The 20,731-nt window shown below is 39.9% G+C and overlaps 1 protein-coding gene across 1 annotated transcript in view; it reads right to left on the bottom strand.

The window, feature by feature from the left end:
* Window positions 1–20,731, bottom strand: part of LOC127656476 (transmembrane protein 245-like) — a 41,304-nt gene that overhangs the window by 4,833 nt on the left and 15,740 nt on the right. Inside the window, exons 7-15 of the mRNA XM_052144822.1 lie at window positions 13,082–13,186; window positions 12,881–12,963; window positions 12,204–12,294; window positions 6,898–6,996; window positions 4,690–4,821; window positions 4,487–4,609; window positions 4,251–4,396; window positions 1,115–1,215; window positions 815–989 (exon numbers count right to left, since the gene is read on the bottom strand). Coding sequence (XP_052000782.1) covers window positions 815–989; window positions 1,115–1,215; window positions 4,251–4,396; window positions 4,487–4,609; window positions 4,690–4,821; window positions 6,898–6,996; window positions 12,204–12,294; window positions 12,881–12,963; window positions 13,082–13,186 — 1,055 coding nt within the window. The remainder of the gene's footprint in view (window positions 1–814; window positions 990–1,114; window positions 1,216–4,250; window positions 4,397–4,486; window positions 4,610–4,689; window positions 4,822–6,897; window positions 6,997–12,203; window positions 12,295–12,880; window positions 12,964–13,081; window positions 13,187–20,731) is intronic.

Genomic DNA, 20,731 nt, shown 5'->3' with positions numbered 1-20,731 from the left:
CTGATTTTTAATAGCACTTGACTCGAGTAGATCTTTGCGCACACGATTTCAGCAAACCCACTTGCGCATAGACACAGCACATGCTTACACAAAAATACCAAAACTTAATGACCATGCCCATTGAGCCATTATAACACAGCACGGCGCTTTAACACTAGTGCTCTTAAATTAGGGCCCATAAACCTTTAAAAGACGGACCTACCATGAGCTCCAATGTTGACAGTCAATTGAATATGCTTCTGTTGAAGCCAACAATCTGCATTATTTCAGCTTCATTTTTAAAAATCTTGTTTATTATATAGGAATTACGGTTAAAGAACTACACTTCCAGTGAAACCTAATGGGGATAATCCACCAATCACAGAATTATGGCAAAAGAGCCCAGCATCGACCATGCATTCTTATGACTCGCTGAGACTGAATATATTTGAATATTTTAAAAATGAACCCATTGTTTTGTTTTAATATTTATCTTTCAACTTAAAATCAATAGTTTTATGAATTTCCATGATTTTAATTTGATTAGGCCATTCAAAATGGTTCATGGGATTGAACCATTTTGAAAAAGTGGGCTGGCAATGTTGCGCTCTAAAAGTATATGTTGAGCAGGATTTCACTGTGGGCAGGGTTACACAGCATAACACAGCAGAATTAGGATCTAAGAAATTGACATGCCCTGTCAAGCCTGGTTAAGATTTTATAATTTGTTGCTTTATCACGTCACATCACATCTGGTTTGCACACTATGTTCGACACAGAAGCCACACATGTAAAAAATTAAAGAGTGGATGTTTACAAATATAAAAACACAAACCCTGATATATCAGAGTATATGGCAGTGTCAACAAAATACGTTGGCAGCAGATGGCAGAAGAGAAGTAGCAGTGCTTTGACCCCCTGTCCCTGAGCCAACCACAAATCCAACACTGCAGGCAGTGCTGCCCAGTATGTCCCCAAAAACGGCACGGCACCCAGGATTGCAGCCATCGCTGCAGAGAAAGATAGGAAGGCAAAAACTAAACAAAAAATGCTAAATGAAATAATATACATCAAAAAGGAAAGAACAAGAAAGAAAGAGCAGTCTTATGTGTCTGTGACAGCATTACAGACTTACCTGAGGGAATGAAGACAATGTTTATGCCAAATATTGTGTGTGTAAGCCAAGTATAAAGGCCATAGAATCCAGCCATCTTCAGAGAGGCATCAAACACACCCCTACACAGAAAAGAGGATGAGATGGAGTAAAAAGACTGAAAATACTTTTTTTTTTTTCAGAGAAAGGAGTCAGAATGAATCAGCCACTCTTTGATACCGCTTGTGAAAATGGGTCTAATGGAACATCTATGTTAATTCTGGGTGATGACACAATCTCTCCCTCGTACACATTTAAATGCTTTATTTGGATTCACAGTTAAAATCAAGAATCTCTTGTAGGATCCAAATGCATTTGTTAAAATCAAGAATCTCTTGTAGGATCCAAATGCATTTTAGGGACAATTTACAATAAGAGAATCTACTCATGTTGTGCTCTTTACCATACTATTAATAAAATGACAGTCAAGAAAACAATCACTATAGGTAGTTATAATCAATCACATTATGGGTAAATGTAATAACGCCTTTAACAGCTGACACAGTCCTCATGGGTACCGACTTATTGTCCCCACAAAGTCAAACAAAATGTCCCCACAACCTATGGAATACCTGGGGATGGGGGTGTGCACAAACACACACAGACACACAGACACACGCACGCGCACCAACAGTTAAAAGAAACACGGATTCCTTCTCCTCATTTCTCTTCAGGGACCCTCTTTCTCGAAGCTTTATCTCCTAACCTTAGGGAGGACAAAATGCTTTCCAATTGTTTTTTCCAAATGAATATCCATCTTGGGTGATCTGATCACATTGGTTAGGTGAGATCAATGTTTACACCTGATAGTAACATATGTTCCAAATGAGTCTCCTGTGACCACTTGGATTTAGAGAACCACTGATTTAAATAAATGGAACCTTTTAGTCACTTGTTTCAACATTTTAACAGATGCTTTTTATCCAGAACATTTGCAGTATCTGATAGTAATTTCAAGGATAGACCCTCTGGATGAGCCCAGAGTTAAGTGGCATGGCATGCGCATAGTAGTGCTAAAGCAGGTCTATGACCTTTTCAGTCTCCAGTTTCTGCACACAAAGAGATTTTAGAAGAGTATGTAGGCCTACATAATGCAAGTAAATGGTGATCAAAACTTTAAAGCTCCAAAAAGCACATAAAGGCAGCATAAAAGTTATCCATAAGACTAAAGTGGTTTAATCAATGTCTTCTGAAGTGATCCAATTAGTTTTGGGTGAGAACAGACCAAAATATAACTTGTATTTCTCAATAAATCTGTCTCCATGGCAATCGTGATTTCAAGCTCGATTACAGTTCCTAGCGCCATCTAGCACTCTGCACATAGGTCAATCACTTGGAAGTGTTATCGAGTTTGAAATCATGATCATGCATAGACTGCAATGGCAAGATGTACAGTGAAAAATAAGTTATTTTTTGGTCTGTTCTCACACCAAATCAGTTAGATGGCTTCAGAAGACATGGATTAAACCACTACTATAGCAGAGCTATTCTACTTCATCAACAAATGGGCCACATGGAAAAAATCTTTGGGGCACGCCAGGATATTTTGTTATCGAAAAGTTTCTATCTACAGATACTTTGTTATAGTAGGCCTATAATATTTGTTCACTATATAAATAAAAAATATTTATTTATTTATAGAATATAGAAATATTTCCACCTTGCAGGAAACTCTGAACACTAAAACGTGCTTTCAAAATCGGTCCATTACAGACAGAGTAAATCAGAATATACTAAACATTTTATTGAACAATAAGAGTGATGTTTATTATAAATGCAGTAATTTAAACTTTTGACTTTTCAAATTTCTTGACAAAATTAATGAATAGAACTTTTCTGTTTCTCCGAATTTGTGCTTGTCGGTTATCCATGAATTTAGTTCTTTAATCTTCCCCTTCCGTCAAAATGACGGATAATGATCATGTGTAGCACAACCTCTAAACAAGTCTAAAATCGTCTAGTGCAAGTTTGCATAGGAATACATTTGAAAAACAGCTTGAACAGACACAAAACGTGTTCAGTGCAAACAGCCAACAAGACAACTGACAACCTCACTCAGGCCACTGAAACTCTCAAACGGGCCAGATTTGACCCGTGTGCCGCCAGTTGAATAGGCAGGCACTAGAGTTATATGATACTTTTATGCTGCCTTTGTGTTTTTCGGAGCTTAACATTTTTGGCTACCATTCACTTGCATTGTATGGACCTACAGAGCTAGGTTATTCTATAAGTTATTCTTCTAAAAATCTAAAGTTTGTGTTCTACAGAAGAAAGTCATACACATCTTAGATGGCATGAGGGTGTAAGTAAATTATGAGAAGAGTTTTCATTTTTCTGTGAACTATCTCCTTATGATCTGTGTATAGGGAAAAATGACAGACCATATTAACAGAACCTCTTGTAGTGATTACAAGGTGCAGCATCTCTAACTACTGCTAAACTACTCCTGCATAAGTTTTTAAAAGAATATTCTTGGTTAAATACAACCTAATATATGTCAACAGCATCTGTGGCAAACTAACTTTGTCAAACAAAAACAAAATGCACATACAGTAATGCACTTACAATAAAAATATATGCAGCATTTGTACAGCAATGGAATAAACATTAAAAATAAACAATTCTCCCATTGTTTTGAAAGTATAGCCATAAAATAAGTATAATAATATGGCTTAGCATTCTTGTTTATGCAAAAATATATCCAATCTGTCAATGCCTATCATGACCCTTTAAACCAGCAAACCCACATTTTGCATTATACATGCAAAAATAACAGCAAAGGATGTAAATTAATTATCCATAAAACATTGTTTATATATTATATATGATTATTTACTTTTATATTATTAACTTTTATTGATTTAACTTGTGAGGCCAGTTTTTTTGCTGTCCATCCATTCCTATTTTCCATGCAAAACTTAATAAAAACAGTTGAAATATGATTATAACTAAAAAGTACATTAACAAAAATACATTATCATAAAAGACGATTTAGACTTGCATTACAGTATACACATTTTTCCTTTGTCTTTACAAACAGAGGGAAGATTGAAATTATTATCTGTGGTAAGAATGCCAAAGATGTTGTTAAAAGAGCTTTAAGAAAAATCTTGTGTACCTAATGGCCTCCTCCACAGACTGACCAATAACATTTGAAGATGGTCCAGGTTGGGAGAGGGGTGTTAGGCTGATAACCCACTTAACAGGTTTATAGTATTCGCCACTGGAGCTCAGCAGGTAAAACAGTGTGGTCAGAAAGATCACCTACGTATATATCCAGAGAAACAATCAACATTGAAAATTACACTTAAACATCCAATGTCGTCATTCTGAGAGTGTATGTGTGCGTATTACCAGAGACAGAGCAAAGTTGAGCAGTGCGGTCCCGCTGTGAAACAATACAGTGAGCAGTGTGGTTGTAGTGGATATCAGCAAGCCAACATTTCGACTCATCACTACCCACAGAGACTCCAATATCTACAACAAAAGGCAGCATATTCATCAATCTGTCAAATAAAGAGACCCCCCTCCACATATACATGCACTCGCTCACTAACCGAAAGCAGCATCTCAATATTCTCTTGCACAAATGAGGCAATGTCCTGCCAGTCAAGTATGTCCCCCAGCCAGCTGTTCTGCCGCTGAAGAGTTTGCTTGTGTCCGCGGTGTCTTCCAGTGTGAGTTATGTTCTACAACACAGACAATCAGAAATACAAGATCTGTAATATAAAAATTACACAGCTGCAGGCATACATTACTATAGTGTTACTATAGCTCAAGCAGTAAAGAATGGTGCTAGCAACACCATGGGTTTGATTCCCAGAAAACACATTTAAATGATACCTTTTTAATGTACTGTAAGTTGCTTTGGACTAAAATGTCTGCAAATGCATAAATGTAAGAGTGTGTGTGTGTGTACCCAGTCAGCTGTTCTCTTTAAGAAGGGGGACCACACAGACTGTAACAACTACAGGGGTATCTCACTCCTCAGTGTGCCTGGAAAGGTCCTGGCAAGGATTTTTCAATATCGCCTCGCTAGGCACGCTGATGAGAGGCTTGAGGAGCTCCAATGGCGGTCCTGCACGGATGCCATATTTTCTGTCCATCTGCTACAGCAGAGGTGTAGGGAATTCCAAGAAGACCTACATCTCTGCTTTATTGACCTGGTCAAGGCCTATGATACCATCAGTAGGCCTGGGCTCTGGGTTGTTCTTCTTGCTTTCGGAGTCCCTGATCCTCTGCTCACGATCATTAAGACCCTTAATGATGGAGAGTGGGCCCGGGTAAAACTACGTGGCTGGGAGTCAGAGCCATGTACACCTTGGGTGCGACAGGGATGTCCTCTTGCTCCCACATTATTTAACATCTATTTCGACCACTTAGTTAGTGAAGCCTTCAATGGCTGTACCGGAGGAATTTCCATCTGGTACAGATACAATGAGAGGCTGATTTCGAGGTGCGGTCAAGGGATGGCTCCCTATTGCTCAACCATGTTATATATGGCGATGATCTGGTAATTGCTGCTCACTCAGAGGAGGAGTTGGAGGTGCTGCTGCTGAGCTTGCCACTAAGAGGTGGGGCCTTACCATCAGCCCCAACAAAACTAAGCACCTGCCTGGGTACTTTGTGCCATCGGACACTTCACCCCCCAGTTTCTAATCGGTGATAGAGCAGTTGTTGAGAGATTGGAGAGTTTCCCATACCTGGGCAGTGTGCTCATGACCGGCTCCTGTTTAGCAGCGGAGATCTCACTCAGAATCAGTTGAGCAGCATTATCTTTTCATCGGTTGCGTAACGCTGTGTGGAAGCTACCTGGTCTGTCGTTCCACACAAAGCTTCAGGTCTTCTTGGCCATGGTCATTCCCTCCCTTCTCTATACTTGCGAAACATGGACCCCGTTAATGGAACATCTTCGCCGGTTAGAAACATTTAGGCTGGCCTGCCTACAATCCATCCTGGGTTTAATCAGGCTGGATTGTGTGAGGAGCTCACAAATCCTTGAAAGATCTGGACAAAGTCCCATCGGTAAGCTCCTCCGGAAGGCAAACACATGCCTAAACAGCTTTTGTGCAGCCGGATTGAAGGGGCTAAATGGGCACAGCATGGTCTGGAGAGGAGATGGAGTGATGTGGTACAGGAGGATGTGTAGCTGAGTGGACTTACCACTGACTGGTACCAACTGTGTCAAGATCGGCCTCTGTGGAGGAGGCTCGTGAAGGACACTACTGGGCAGTCACCCTCCAATACCAACAGAGGGTGGAGGAGCAATGCACACAACAACGAGTGGAGCACCGGATGGCTAAAGTACAGCAAGTTGGCACAATAGGGGGCACAGGTGGTCCATCAGCCAGTCATCTCAGTCAGTCGATCCGTGGCATCTGGTTCTGCCCCGTGACCTCCTGCCAGCTGGCTTTCGACACTTCACGTGGCCTCAAGGTGCACATAGCCTGGCACAAGCGTTGTGTTGATGTCACCACCACGTAGTGGCAAATTGCGGTTGTTCCCAGAAGTGAGCTAAATTTGACAAAACCTCACTTTGGGGACATCCTCATTTGGAAAAACTATCCATGCATGAATTACATTTTATGCATTTGCTTTTTTTTTATTGTAAAAATACCAGACGTTTTCTGGTTAGGGTTAGTCTTTAGTTATTATAATTAGCATTATATAAAACAAATAAAAATCTATGGTATGTCCCAATTTAGACAGCAAAGTAAAAGTGTGTGTGAGTATGTGTGTGTGATTGAGTAAGGTTTTGTTATTACCTTCACAATCCAAGACTGGTAGAGACGGTCCCACAACTCCAGAACTTGTTTCTCTATCACAGCTGTATTGTTCATTTTGTCACCTAACATCTTTTGAAGCTATACATGCAAACAGACACAAACACACACACCAAATACTCAATAAACTTTACACACAGATATGAGAAGGTTTGTTTTCACAATCTTTCATTAAAATAACTTTCTCCACCTCTGAAACAACTTTTCATTTCTGCTGATGTAAGCAAGGGCTTGCGGGCGGGAATATCTAATATTAACCAATAATATCGTAGCTTACTTTTCACAATACAATGAAAACTCTACATATAAAATCAAGTTTTGCTCTAAAATATATCCCCCTGCATATAATTTTTCACCCTGAAATGTGTTGCATTAACAAAAGTTAAACAAATAGGTATCCCAAAAATGACAATTCTCATTATTTACTCGCCCTACTGCTGTCTCACACTCGTATGACTTTCTTCTGTTGATGGAGTTTGAAGGATGAATTATGTGTTCCCCTTCTGTCACTTACTCAACTACTTGTAGAATGAAGTGAGACAAGGGGTCTTCCTGTGATGCCAAACGTAACTCTGAACCTGAGAAAAGGCCAATGTCAAGTTGGCAGACAGAATTTGCATGCCCCGCCCCGGACATACGGGTATAAAGGGAAGCGGGGCATCGAATGCCAGTCATAATTTTTCTTCGGAGCCGAACAGTTGTGCAACAGCAAGCTGAAGTTCACCAATGTTTCACTCACCTCTGTCAGCGAGAAGCATTGCTGTTGGATCTACGGTGCATTTCCAGCTGGCATTCTCTCTCTCTGCACGCTGTGCACTCTATGGGTGCTTCAACAGCACTTTTCACTGTTTCACAAAAGAGTGTTCTCCTCCTAAGAGTTTTGATTTCTCTAAAAGAGTTTGAGTTTTCCACTCACAAAAGAGCAATACACAGCGGTGTAGAACGTCCTTTTCAGGAAGCGTATTTTTTAAGATGCCTTTCCGCCCCTGTGTTGTTCCTGGATGCGATCGATTTCTCTCCAAGACCGACAGCCACAGACGCTGCCTCGTGTGCTTGGGCAGCGATCACACTGAGGCGGCGTTTATGTAGTCATTGCGAGAACATGACCATGGCAGCGTTACGGTCGCGGCTCTCCTTACTCAAGGTGAATGCCACTTCAGCCGCCCCCCGCGTTGCTCCTTCTTCCCACGGGATTGAGGACGACCCGGCTGGCAATGAAGACGATATGGGGATAACGACGGGCTCGGATTCGCGGGGTAAATCCCAAGGAACCACCCGCCCCCGACATGCTCGCTCGCGTCCGAGCTCGGGCTGAGCGCCTTACGAGCAGAAACCATGACCCTGCTCCTCAAGGATGCGATAGAGCCCATCCCTCCAGCCGAGATGGAGAAGGGTTTCTACAGCCCTTACTTCATCGTACCCAAAAAAAGTGGCGGGTTGCTACCAATCTTGGACCTGTGTGTTCTCAACCGGGCCTTACACAGACTCCTGTTCAAAATGCTCACGCAGAAACAGATTCTTACCTGTGTTCGACAGCTAGAATAGTTCAAAGCGGAAGACCTGAAGGACGCGTATTTCCACGTCTCCATTCTGCCTCGACCCCGACCCTTCTTACGGTTCGCGTTCGCCGGCCAGGCGTATCAGTTCAAGGTCCTCCCCTTCGGCCTGTCCGTCACCTCGCGTCTTCACGAAGATCACAGAGACAGCTAAGGGAAGTGGGCATCCGCATACTCAACTACCTCAACGACTGGCTCATCCTGGCTCACGAGAGAGTTATTGTGAGCTCACAGGGACCAGGTACTCAGGCACCTCAGCCGTCTAGGGCTTCAGGTCAACTGGGAAAAGAGCAAGCTCGTCCCGGTTCAGGGCACCTCTTTTTTTGGCATGGAGTTAGACTCAGTCCCAATGACAGCACGTCTCACCAACGAGCGAGCTCAGTCAGTGCTCAGGTGCCTCACTCTCTTCGAGCCCGGCAGCTGCAGCCGCGCCTCTCGGGTTGATGCATACGAGACTGCTTCAGCACTGGCTACAGACTCGAGTCCTGAGATGGGCATGGCACCACGGCACATACCATGTGACAATCACCCCTTCTTGCCATCAGACTTTTTAACCCTTGGACAGACCTCTGCTTTCTGCGGACCGGAGTCCCCTTGCAGCAGGTGTCCAGACGTGTCATGGTGACCACAGACGCCTCCTGGACAGGACCCCAGCAGCGTTGGCACATCAACTGCCTAGAGTTGTTGGCTGTATCTCTTGCCCTACTAATCCGGGGCAAGCACGTCTTGATCAGTTCAGACAGCATGGTGATGGTAGCATACATAAATTGCCAAGGCGGCGTGCGCTCTCGACACAATTCGCCCGCCATCTCCTCCTTTGGAGTCAGCCATGACTCAGGTCGCTGTGCGCCACTCACATCCCTGGCAACCGCAAAAATCGGTTCCCCGAGGAAAGGAACAAGACGTTGTGTCCCTCCTGCCACAGCACTATTCCTACCACTGTAAATGGCCGCACCTTATTTTCGGCTCCTCAGTGCAAAGTCCTGACTGGCACTCTCTGCCACGCTTCCCTTTATACCCGTATGTCTGGGGCGGGGCATGCAAATTCTGTCTGCCAACTTGACATTGGCCTTTTCTCAGGTTCAGAGGTATGTTTGGCATCCCAGGAAGACCCCTTGTGTCACTCATTCGACACAACGTCTCATTTCTTCCCTCGGGGAACGGAGGTTACAACAGTAACCATGACGTTTTTACGTAATGCAAGTCAATGGGGTCCAAAATGTTCAAGCTACAAAAAGGACAAAGGCAGTATAAAAGTAATCCATACAACTCGAGTATCTTCTAAATGTGCTTCTCTCATGAACAAGTAGACTGCTGATGTCAAGATTTATAATGAATAAGTACTTTGTAAATTAAGAAACAGAAACAGACACAGTTGAAGTCAGAAGTTTACGTACTCTTAGGTTGAAGGCATTAAAATTTATTTAACCACTCCACAGATTTCATATTAGCAAGCTATTGTTTCATTTACATATACAAGTTAACTGTGCTTTTAAGCAGTCGACCTTTATCCCTCTAGGGAGGCTTGATTAGCCTAATACGGGTCCGGGTGTGTACAATCACGACCCAGCCCCGCCCTCAGCCCTGCTACAGATATGTTTGGAGGAAAAGGGGTGAGGCTTGCAGGCCGAAGACCACCATCCCAACCATGAAGCATGGGGGTGGCAGCATAATGTTTTTGTGCTAGTGCACTTCCCAAAATAGATGGCATCATGAGGAAGGAAAATTATGTGAATATATTGAAGCAACATCTCAAGACAGCAGCCAGTAGTTAAAGCTCCGTCGCAAATGGGTCTTCCAAATGGACAATGACCACAAGCATACCTCCAAAGTTGTGGTAAAATGGCTTAAGGACAACAAAATCAAAGTATTCGAGTGGCCATCACAAAGCCCTGACCTCCATCTGATAGAAAATTTGTGGGCAGAACTGAAAAAGCGTGTGCAAGCAAGGAGGTTTACAAACCTGACTCAGTTACACCAGTTCGGTCTGGAGGAATGGGTCAAAATTGCAGGCTACCAAAAACTTCTGACCCACTGGGAATGTGATGAAAGAAATAAAAGCTGAAATAATTCTCTCTACTATTATTCTGACATTTCACATTCTTAAATTAAAGTAGTGATCCTAAATGACCTAAGACGGAATTTTTTCTTCTGCTGTCAAGAGACGCAGTCAACCTAAAAAAATCAAGATGGTGAACCATGATGTAGTGGCCTTGTTGTGTCTGTGATTCACTTTGATAGCATTGTTAAAGATAAATGTTACTTTATACAACCTTCACATTGCATTCCTTCAAAGGCAACAGGAGGTTTACTCGAAATTGCTGTCCGATGACGGAATCAAGGGCAATTGCACTTCAGACCGTACATGGAACAGCGAGCAGTAATTTTCAAATGTATCCGGATTGATGTGAACGTAGCCTTAAGCCCACTTAAGTGCACTTCTGTTTTGACATGAATGCTTAGCATCTGTGTGAATTAAATTGCGAGCCTGTAAAAATATACTTCATTTTACTGTGCATGCATACACAGGCAGTTGGGCACATGCAAGCTATGACTGCTATGAGATACTGGACTTTTTCTCCTCAGGATTTTAGACACAGAGTTATAGTGCTCTAGACTGGAGTTATACAAATGCAGGTATCTCCTCACCTCCTCACAGACAGGTTCTTGACATGCACATCCACTGTTGTTGTTTCCCATTCATCTCCTGTTCTTTAACTCTTTCCCCGCCAGCGTTTTTAAAAAAAGTTGCCAGCCACCGCCAGGGTTTTTGACGATTTTCGCTAAACTTTAATGGCCCGCAGAACATTTTCTCCCATGAATATATGAAGATGCTATATATCAAAATAAAGATCTGAGCCTCTGCTTTTAGGCAAAAAAACCGATTTTATTTTATCTTAATTTGTTCTTTTTTTATTGCCACTTGAACAGAGGTAGGTTTTGTCAAAAACAACATTTCGGACAAAAAGCTGAGAAAAAGGCATTTTTATCAAACAAGTGCTTTAGTATTAGTATGGTGTTCCACTTCACGTTTGAGACGATCGCAGTCTGTTTCTTTGATCAAAGAGTTAGCGTACTCTTTCAAAACATGCGCGTGGTCTTCCTTACTGTATACCACCTAAAACACGGATACCCGGAAAATTCCGTGTTTGGCGGGGAAGCGTTTTTTCATAAAACCCGGAAAATTCCGTGTTTGGCGGGGAAAGAGTTAATGGCTATTATATCTTCTTCTAGCACTTATTCAAAAGAGCAACGACTCAAATGTGAGTGCTTCCACCTTGTGGACCCACTAATTAGTCCAAATAATTCCATGAACATGCGCGTTCAAAGACTCAAAGTCAGAAAAATCGGGATGCGAACGTTCAGTGCTCTGCTGATGATGAAATTTGCATCACATGTCCTGTCCGTGTCTGACAAAAGTATACTTTAAGCTTTAGATTAAACCATTCTAGTCTTATGGATAACTTTTATACTGCCTTTATTTCCTTTTTGGAGCTTGAAAGTTTTGGACCCCATTGACTTACATTGTATGTACAAAAACACCTCACACATCCTGTTTGTTTTTCACAGAACAAAGAAAGTCATATAAGTTTAAGATACCCTCATGCTGAGTAAATTAGAGAATTATAATTTTTAGGTGAGCTATCCCTTTAAATGATTTGTGAATGTTGTTTCACGTTGTCTTTAACAGAACTGTACACTCTTAACCCATGTTCTCAGACTTTCTCTGACCTTATTTGTGATCAATTCTCTCCCATGTTGGTAAACATTGGTGGCAGCAGAGTTGAGAGCCTTCTGTACAACTTGAGCCTCTGGGAGCCAGCTACAAAACACACAGTCTGTTATGCAATATTTCCTCTCAATAGTACACAATGATGACTCTAAAACATTATAGATATACAGTTTCATTTTCTTTTAATGCATGATCTTCTGTAAAGCTGCTTTGAAATTATGTGTGTTGTGAAAGGTGCTATAAAAATAAAAATGACTTGACTTGTCTAGTATCCTCTGGGATTTTCAGGGTTACATTCCAGACTGTTTGACCAATGAATTTCCATGATATTTCCAGTCATTTGTGATGACTGGATAAGGACTTTCAAAAATGATTTTGATTCAGAACAATTTGCTAATGAAGGATTTAAACCAATTAGTGAACGGAATGATTTTCTCACAAATCGGACATCACAATGGCTTAGAAGCTATTTTAACTCTACACAAGAGCAGTATCTAGCCAATTAAATATGTTATGAGCAGAACATAACTAGCAGAAGACATGTGTATGTAAAAATGTTTATTCAATATTCATGACTTTTCCAGGCCTGTAAAACACAATTCCTTGATATTTCCAGGCTTTCCATGAATGTAGATTCTCAACTTAACTGTAAAGGTCTTTGTGTGCTACAACTTACTTGGCCCATTCTGGGTGGTTGGAAACAGTCTCATTGATCAGGTTACTGGTGACCCCTATGATATGAACACTCTCATGATGCACCTATAAACACAAACACAGGCAGTGAGACATGTGATACAGCACAGGAGCTCAGTCACGGATCACGTATACCACGCAGTGGAATAATCAGGCCAAGAACAGTGGTTTTGGAACACGGTACCATAGCTGTGAGCAGCAGGGCCATGAGCAGCGTGCCAGATACCAGCAGGAAGATGATGAAAATACTGATCAGCTTATCCAAGGAGCGTTCCAACCACACTATCATCTGCAAAGAGAAGAAAGAAAGAAAGAGAGAGAGAGAGAGAGAGAGAGAGAGAGAGAGAGAGAGGAGTTTCAATAAAACAAATGAAATCATTCACACAGGTTTCTGTGTGACAACACAGAAAACTGTTTCCCTCTGCCAAACCTGAGGAACATGGTTGCACACTTAAGTCCTGATAACCTTCAAGAAAAATGCTAAACCATTTTCAGTAAAGGGGTATTTTACCAAAATTCTTACCCTCATAATGTATAAAACATGTATGTTTTTTCTCCCATGAAACACAAAGGGAGATATTTATTTACACAACTAAAGTGAATGGTGATGCACTGTATACTCTCAAGGTCCAAAACTAATTAAAAGGTACAATAAAAGCGGTCTAAATAGTTTTTAACAAAAAAAATATTTTTGGGTGAACTAAAGGATCCATGGATAAGTTCGGACTGTTTATCACCTCAAAGTGAACTCGGTAACACTTTGCTATAAGGTTCCATTTGTTAACAACATTAGTTAATATGAACCAACAATGAACAAATCTTTTACAACATTTATTAATCTTGGTTAACGTTAATTTCAACATATAGCAAGTTAACAATTAATCATTGTAGCAATAAACTAGCATTAACAAAGATTTATAAATGCTGTAAAATATATATATTGTTCATTATTAATCAATGCTTTAAGTAATGTTAAAGAATGGAACCTCATTGTAAAGTGTTACCGTGAACTCTTTAGTTTGAGCAGACCTACTTTCATGTTTTAGGACATGAAAAATGCTATTAATAGTAAGCTTAAGTAGCCAAAAGGATCCAAGATCATGCTGATATTCTCTTGGATGACTAAGTTGGAATAACCACTGAGCGGATGAGTCAACAGCACAAGCAAAGATCATTTGTAAGGGTGCAATGAATGGTTGTAAACAGGAGATGATGGGCATATTTTTGCTTTTGGCAAGTGGACTTGATTTCTCTGTGCACCCAGCTGTTTTTGGCACTGTGGGCGGCACTTGCGTGTCTAATCCTGTTCTCTTGTCCGGTTAGCTGCATGGCCTGTTAGTGCTAAATGTTAGCATCATGTGTAAATTGTTAATGTTGATGATGTATTAGTACAGCGCATTCCCTGTTAAGAAACCAATAAGAAAGAAAAGTAGCAACGCTGTCAAATAATATATGATTCCTGAGGGACAGGATATCCTATCAGACCTGAAAATAACATTCACCACCATCTGTTCCTATTTCGGCACAATACATTAATCTGATACAACCCAGAAGATGCTACAGACAAGATAAACAATGAAAAACAAACAGATACTCTTTGACAAAACATTTGGAAGAATTTGGAATATATTGCCAATATCTTCTTGGGTGCTTTCTAGTTCTAGTAGAATCATTTTTCAAGTTAAACGAGTGTAGTGTAGAACTAAATGAACATAGCAAGTGTGTTAGGGTTCCCTTGTTAAAATCAACATGAAATTTCATTCATTTTACTTTCACAATATGAAGCATTTATGAATTAAAAATAATAATATTTTAATGATGGATTTTATCCATTGGAAAATTATTGGATCATGAAAATTGGGCATTTCATAACAGAATGGAGCCAACCCTGAATGCAAGTTTGTATTTGGTTGTGGAGAGGATGAAAACGTTGTCCCAGGGAACTGGTATGGTGACAGGGGTATGAATGCTGATGGTCAAGTTGATCTCAACAGACCCCAATAGTAATGCTTCTTTTTGAAAATGATTATTTTCTGTTATTGCTGAAATGTATATTACATTAACAGGAATCAAATTAACGCATTAACTAGAGGCATGATTTTAGAAGGCCCACATTACCTACAACAGAAGTTGTATTAAGAAAGTAAATAGGGTCAAATTTCATGTTGACTTAATATGTGGGGAAATGTTCAGAAATGTTCAACAAATGTTTGCCACAACATTATACTTTTGTAAGGGGTCTGCTATTATGCAGAAATTATCTTGAATTTAATTACAACCATTACTGCAGTGGATTCCCACTGCAAACCTAATTTAACTGTGTTGAACATGTCTTTTGCAAATGACCAGACAGACAATAACCCATTTACCAAGCTCACCCACCTAAAATATCCAGTTACATCACTAACCTTGGTCTCACTAGACTAGAGTGTCCCCTATCCCAATCCTCCATGCCCACTGTCTTATCTTTCCCTACATGTATCTCACACATGCGGATGTCAACCAGCCCAACACACATCTGGAGTTGTGGAAGAGCCAGTGGCCTCTATCAGAGGTTTATTCTAACAAAAAATCTGACAGTTAGCATGCCAGCAATACAATCACTCACATCCAGAGTCACACGCTCCCTTCCACAGCACAAAGCATCACACACACTCTGTTTCAAAACCTAGTGAGCTGCCTTGCTGCCTTCATAGACAGCATCATAACGGTCATGGAACCTCATAAGTGACTGATCTGAATGCTTTATATTGGCAGCAACTCGTCATGCCACACAAATAGCTCTCCTCATGCAAAGTGTGGAGGAGACTCGAATAGCAAACGATTACAATATAGTTTGACGTTAGCATGTTGCTAAGCGAACAGAACGAGACTCTAAAATACCCATTAAATACACAGCACACATAAATCGAGGGCAAAATATCTTCAAGCATGCCTTTGGCATGTTGCCAAGCTAACGTGTTATACTCTAATTTGCCACTCATTATTTTCACATGCAAATGAGCTTGTGAATTGCCACAGATGTTTGCCAGAAGTTTGCAGCTCTTCACCAGTAGTGAAGAAAACCTTTTGCAACAATAAACAATTTGCCGCAAAGCTCATTTACATGTAAAAATAATCAGTGGTGAATCTGTGGCAAGTTTGTGGCAAATTTGCCATGAACTCTCGAATTTTGCAAGGGTGTAGATTACTTCGTTAGCATGTTGCTAAGCTAACAGAGTGTTACTCTAATAAACATAATCATACACAGCAGCAAACACAAATATAATAAATATATAAAAAATATTTAAAAAATGTATATATTCTGTTATGTTTTAATATGAAATGAAATTGAATCGTCCACCATCTTGTATTTATTTTTTCACTGAGTTTGTATTTGGATAAATCAAGGAACTTAAGGAATAGCTTTATATCCAGAAGCACACTTATGAAATCCAAAGTGTACTTCGGTTTTCCGTATTCCAGATCGGATAGCGCACAGTATGTGTGACCAAATTTCCTCATCAGCACAGTCGCGCAGACGGTCCTCGTTTGTGTGCAACGCCTCTGCCATTGACTGTACTGAAAGAGTATCACAAAGTGGTCATAGTGCGCATGCATTGAACACATTTGTATTTGCTCGTGGTCAAAAAGGAATATTTTAAAAGGCTGAGCACTCGACCGTCTGCAAGATGATCAGGAACACACTAGATTTTGGAACAGAGCAACAAAGTGCACAGCAGGAACAGCCGAAAGCCAGTGGGTGGGGGACGGAGGGGGGATCTTCTTATGGAAACACAAACTGCCATTCTTTCATTCACTTCCCCTCCCCACTTCCTTTCCTTTTTCCTTACTTTTTTGCCTGCTTGCTAGCGCAGAAGATTTACCTGCTTGTTAAGCCAATGCCAGAGCTTTGAGGAGGAAGACAGAGAGACAAACGGTTATTAGAAACAACCAATCAGTATGCAGGAAAGTAGAAAACATCAACGTGGTTTCTAGGCAAAAGAGAACAGGAAAAGTCTGGATGGTGAAATTACAGGAATAGATTCACATTGAATAATGAGAGAAAGTGTGAGACAGTGGGCTAACTGTCTGTGTGAGAAATAAAAAGTCTAAAAGGGTTTAATCAAGTGATAAAATAAGGCAGCATTGTGATTGTCCTCTTTTTTTACCTCATTTCACTCTACAGGGTGGGTGAGGGATATAATATACATGGTGAAAAACATCACAAAAAAAGCTAAATGTACTTTGTTTGTCAGACACAGATATGCTTTTTACTGATACACTGCAAACATATAATCAAATTTTTTAAAGTATTTTTGTCTTGTTTTCCAGTTGGAATGTCAAAACATCCATTAAAACAAAGTGGCAAAGTGCCATTCGAAGTTGAAGAAATAGCTTGTCCAAAAATGATTATTCCATTATCATTTACTCACCCTTATGCAGTCTCAAACTCGTAAGACTTACTTTATTCTGAGGAACACAAACAAACATATTATTGATCGACACGTTATTGTAGATATATTTTTGAGGTATTGGTATATTAAAATTAGATTACATTTAAAATAGTAGCCTAATTTTCATGCTTTCTAATTCACTCACATTCAGTTGGCGTTCTGTTTAACAGCCTGGCTTGATAGCATTGGGAGACCACAAGAGGGTGATATAACATTTACCGAAACAGGTCACAGGTATGAAAAGTACAGGTATCACACACGCAAAACGAGCGGATGCGGCACAGCAGATGGCAGTCCAAAGTTATGAAGGTTTTTGTACTTCAAGAATGAACAGTGACGTTGATGAGTTTGCAGGTTAGTGTATGAAACTGGTGTAACTGTGCAAACTGAAATGGTAGCATTTACTATGCAATTTCTCTGTATGTAGACACGAATATGTCTTTTATTCCAGCTGTAAAACCACAAAACACATACTTGTAACTGAAAATACATTGTGTAGTTATATGAAAGATATACACATGCACAATATATCATCCAGCAATGGCTGGAGTAAATAATCTTTGTCTTTTGATAATGATTTGGGTCGAATTTAATGAAAAACGATGTGAGTTGAGCTCCATGGCACTGCAGAATTTTGATGCTGAGCGTTGGCAGTGTGTGCATACCTTCATAGAAATTAATTATTTAGAATGCGCCATGTCTTTCACAAGGCACATCTGTGCAACCCCCTGCCCCTCATTCTTTACCAAAGTTGTGCTGAGAAATATGTTTGAAAAGACAAAATAGTGAGCAAAACCCGGTTTTATATAAAATAAAATAAAAATCACTATTATTTTGACATCTGCAGTCTTCAGTGCTGCTGCAGAGTTTTTAAAAGCAAATTTAAGACTTAAGACCTTTTTCAAGACCTGAACAAATTAAATGAATACCATATCCCCATACCTAAACAAACCAAATCAATCTCCAAACAAATCATGTATCACAGTCTCTTACATAAATAGGCAGACACACTCAACATGGCCTTAACAAGTAAAAAAGGGTAGGCTATATGCAAGTTTAAAATACTCAAAACAAGTTGTCCACACATATATCACATTAAAATTGGTTTATGTACCATTATATAAATAAATACAAATTAGAAGTTGACTGATATTGGATTGTGCTGATTTGATAATGTGTTGAAAGAAAGCCAGTTAGTCAGCCAATAGTTTTTTTAATTGGTAGCCTACATTACATTTCTTAGTCTTTCCTTCCTGTGATGGGGAGGGCCAGTCAGAGGCAACAAAAAAAAAAAAAAAAAAAAAGTCAAAATGTAATTAAATTCCAGATGCACTTTACGCATGGAACTTTTGCATAACTTTGTACATTTAAGGTACTTTAACTTTGAAATATACTGGGGACTCTTATTTTGAAATGTTTGCACTTCACTGCTTACAGCTTCTCATGCAAACAAATAAGGCATATAAAATGTGCACTCCAACAATCTACAACATATTACAATAAAAGTATATAAAGTAAACACTGTCATATTTCATCAACACTACATCATCATCAACAGTTGATATTTAGTGAGAGCTTGTCATAAATTTCCAATATGGCTTAATGATTGTGAACTGCTCTACAACAGCTGAAAAAACACACAAGCCCCAGCTTGCTTGGAGAAAATACATTGCTGCATTTTCAATTTGAAGAATGCAGCGTATGCATTTATTTACTTAAATCGTATTCTTTTGAAGTTTGATAATCACCATAGGTCATAAAACGATTCCTGTCTTTCCACCCCAAAATGTAAGACCTTTTTAAATACAAATTAAGACTTCTGTTATACGATTTAAGATATTTAAGACTTTTTATTACCTTAAATTTTGGAATACTGAATTTAAGAGATTTTAAGACTTTTTAAGGATCTGCGGGAACCCTGGTCTTGTTGGCGCATTCATGAGAGAAGCTTACTCAAACATACTCTACGCAAGTACATGAACGCAGATGCACCTTGCTACGCAAGCTCGATTTCACGTGTTGTTGCAATGTGAAATGCATCAGTGCTCAATTCATAGCACAACGCAAGTACCCACTTCATACTGGATTTTATTCTTTCAATCAACAGCTGTCATGGCGGACTCGGGCAGCAATTTCAGTTGAATCTTTTCAAAAATATATACGACTTTTGTCCCCAGTCCTCTTTCCCCCACTCCTCAACTATCGACTCAACTACCACATCTGGACTGCATCCGAAAACGTAGGTAGCTGATTTGCTACCTAATCAGTATATAGCTTAACTGACAGCAATTTTGAATGAATGGAACTCTTAAGGAAACTGGTCTCCAAACAGTTTGAAAAGCCCTTACTTTCATCCTGCCGCCGAATACAGCCTACGAAGGGAGCATTTTCCTGGTTTGAAATATTTATTGTCCTCTTTTGGTCTGAGGTTTGTAACCGCCAGAGCAACGCAAGAGCACAGGTAATGTATGTACAATGGGACCATGCATTGACCATGTGCTTGCGTCTGCATTTGCGTACTTGCGTGAAGTATGTTTTGGCTTTAAGGGTGAGTAAATGAGAGAATTATTATTTTGGGGTGAACAATTCCTTAAAATGGATAGTTCACCCAAAAATGAAAATACTCAACTTCATATTATTACAAACCCATATGACTAATTATTTTAAGGAACACACAAAGAGAAATGTTAGGGACTGGCAGCCTCAGTCCCCATTTAATTATTGCATCTTTTTTTCCCAATGCAATGAAAGTGAATGGTGACTGAGATGTCAGTCCCTGACATTATGACAAATATCTCACTTCCTGTTCCACGGAAGAAAGAAAATTCATACAAGTATGTAAAATCATGAGGTTGAGGAAATTATACCAGGACTTTCATTTTTAGGTAAACAATCACTTTTTCTTAAAAAAATAAAAAATAAATAAATATTTGCCAATGGGCTAAGAAAGAGACTTTTAAAAAGATAAATACAAGGGGAAACATTTTTCTTATCCTAATGTTCACTAACATCTTATGTAATTATGTAAATGTATTTTGTTTTAAGCATGTTTAGATATTTTTACTGGAAATCCAGACCAAAATACAGTAAGAAAATAATTATTGCAGTACATTTGATCACGAAACCATGTGTGATTTAGCATAGTCAGATTAACAAGAGAGATAAGAACACAGCTGTATAAGTGCCTGTGTCTCTGCTAAATTACTCAAGGGTCCGGGGCAATTGGGGAAATGGATTCTTGGTGTAGGGTTTCATCCAGATGCTTTCTAAACTGTAAGTGAAACAGAGAAACTGTGAGCACAGTGTAGGGTGATTTTGACTTCCTCAAATCATACCCCAAAAGCCAAAAAACAAAGCTGAAACTACCAACAAGAAATGCAAAACCTCTGAGCACAGAC

Source organism: Xyrauchen texanus, chromosome 15 (genome assembly GCF_025860055.1).
Source record: "Xyrauchen texanus isolate HMW12.3.18 chromosome 15, RBS_HiC_50CHRs, whole genome shotgun sequence".
Lineage (NCBI taxonomy): Eukaryota > Metazoa > Chordata > Actinopteri > Cypriniformes > Catostomidae > Xyrauchen > Xyrauchen texanus.
Note: the sequence above shows the minus strand (reverse complement) of the source record. Positions and strands in the feature narration are given on the sequence as shown.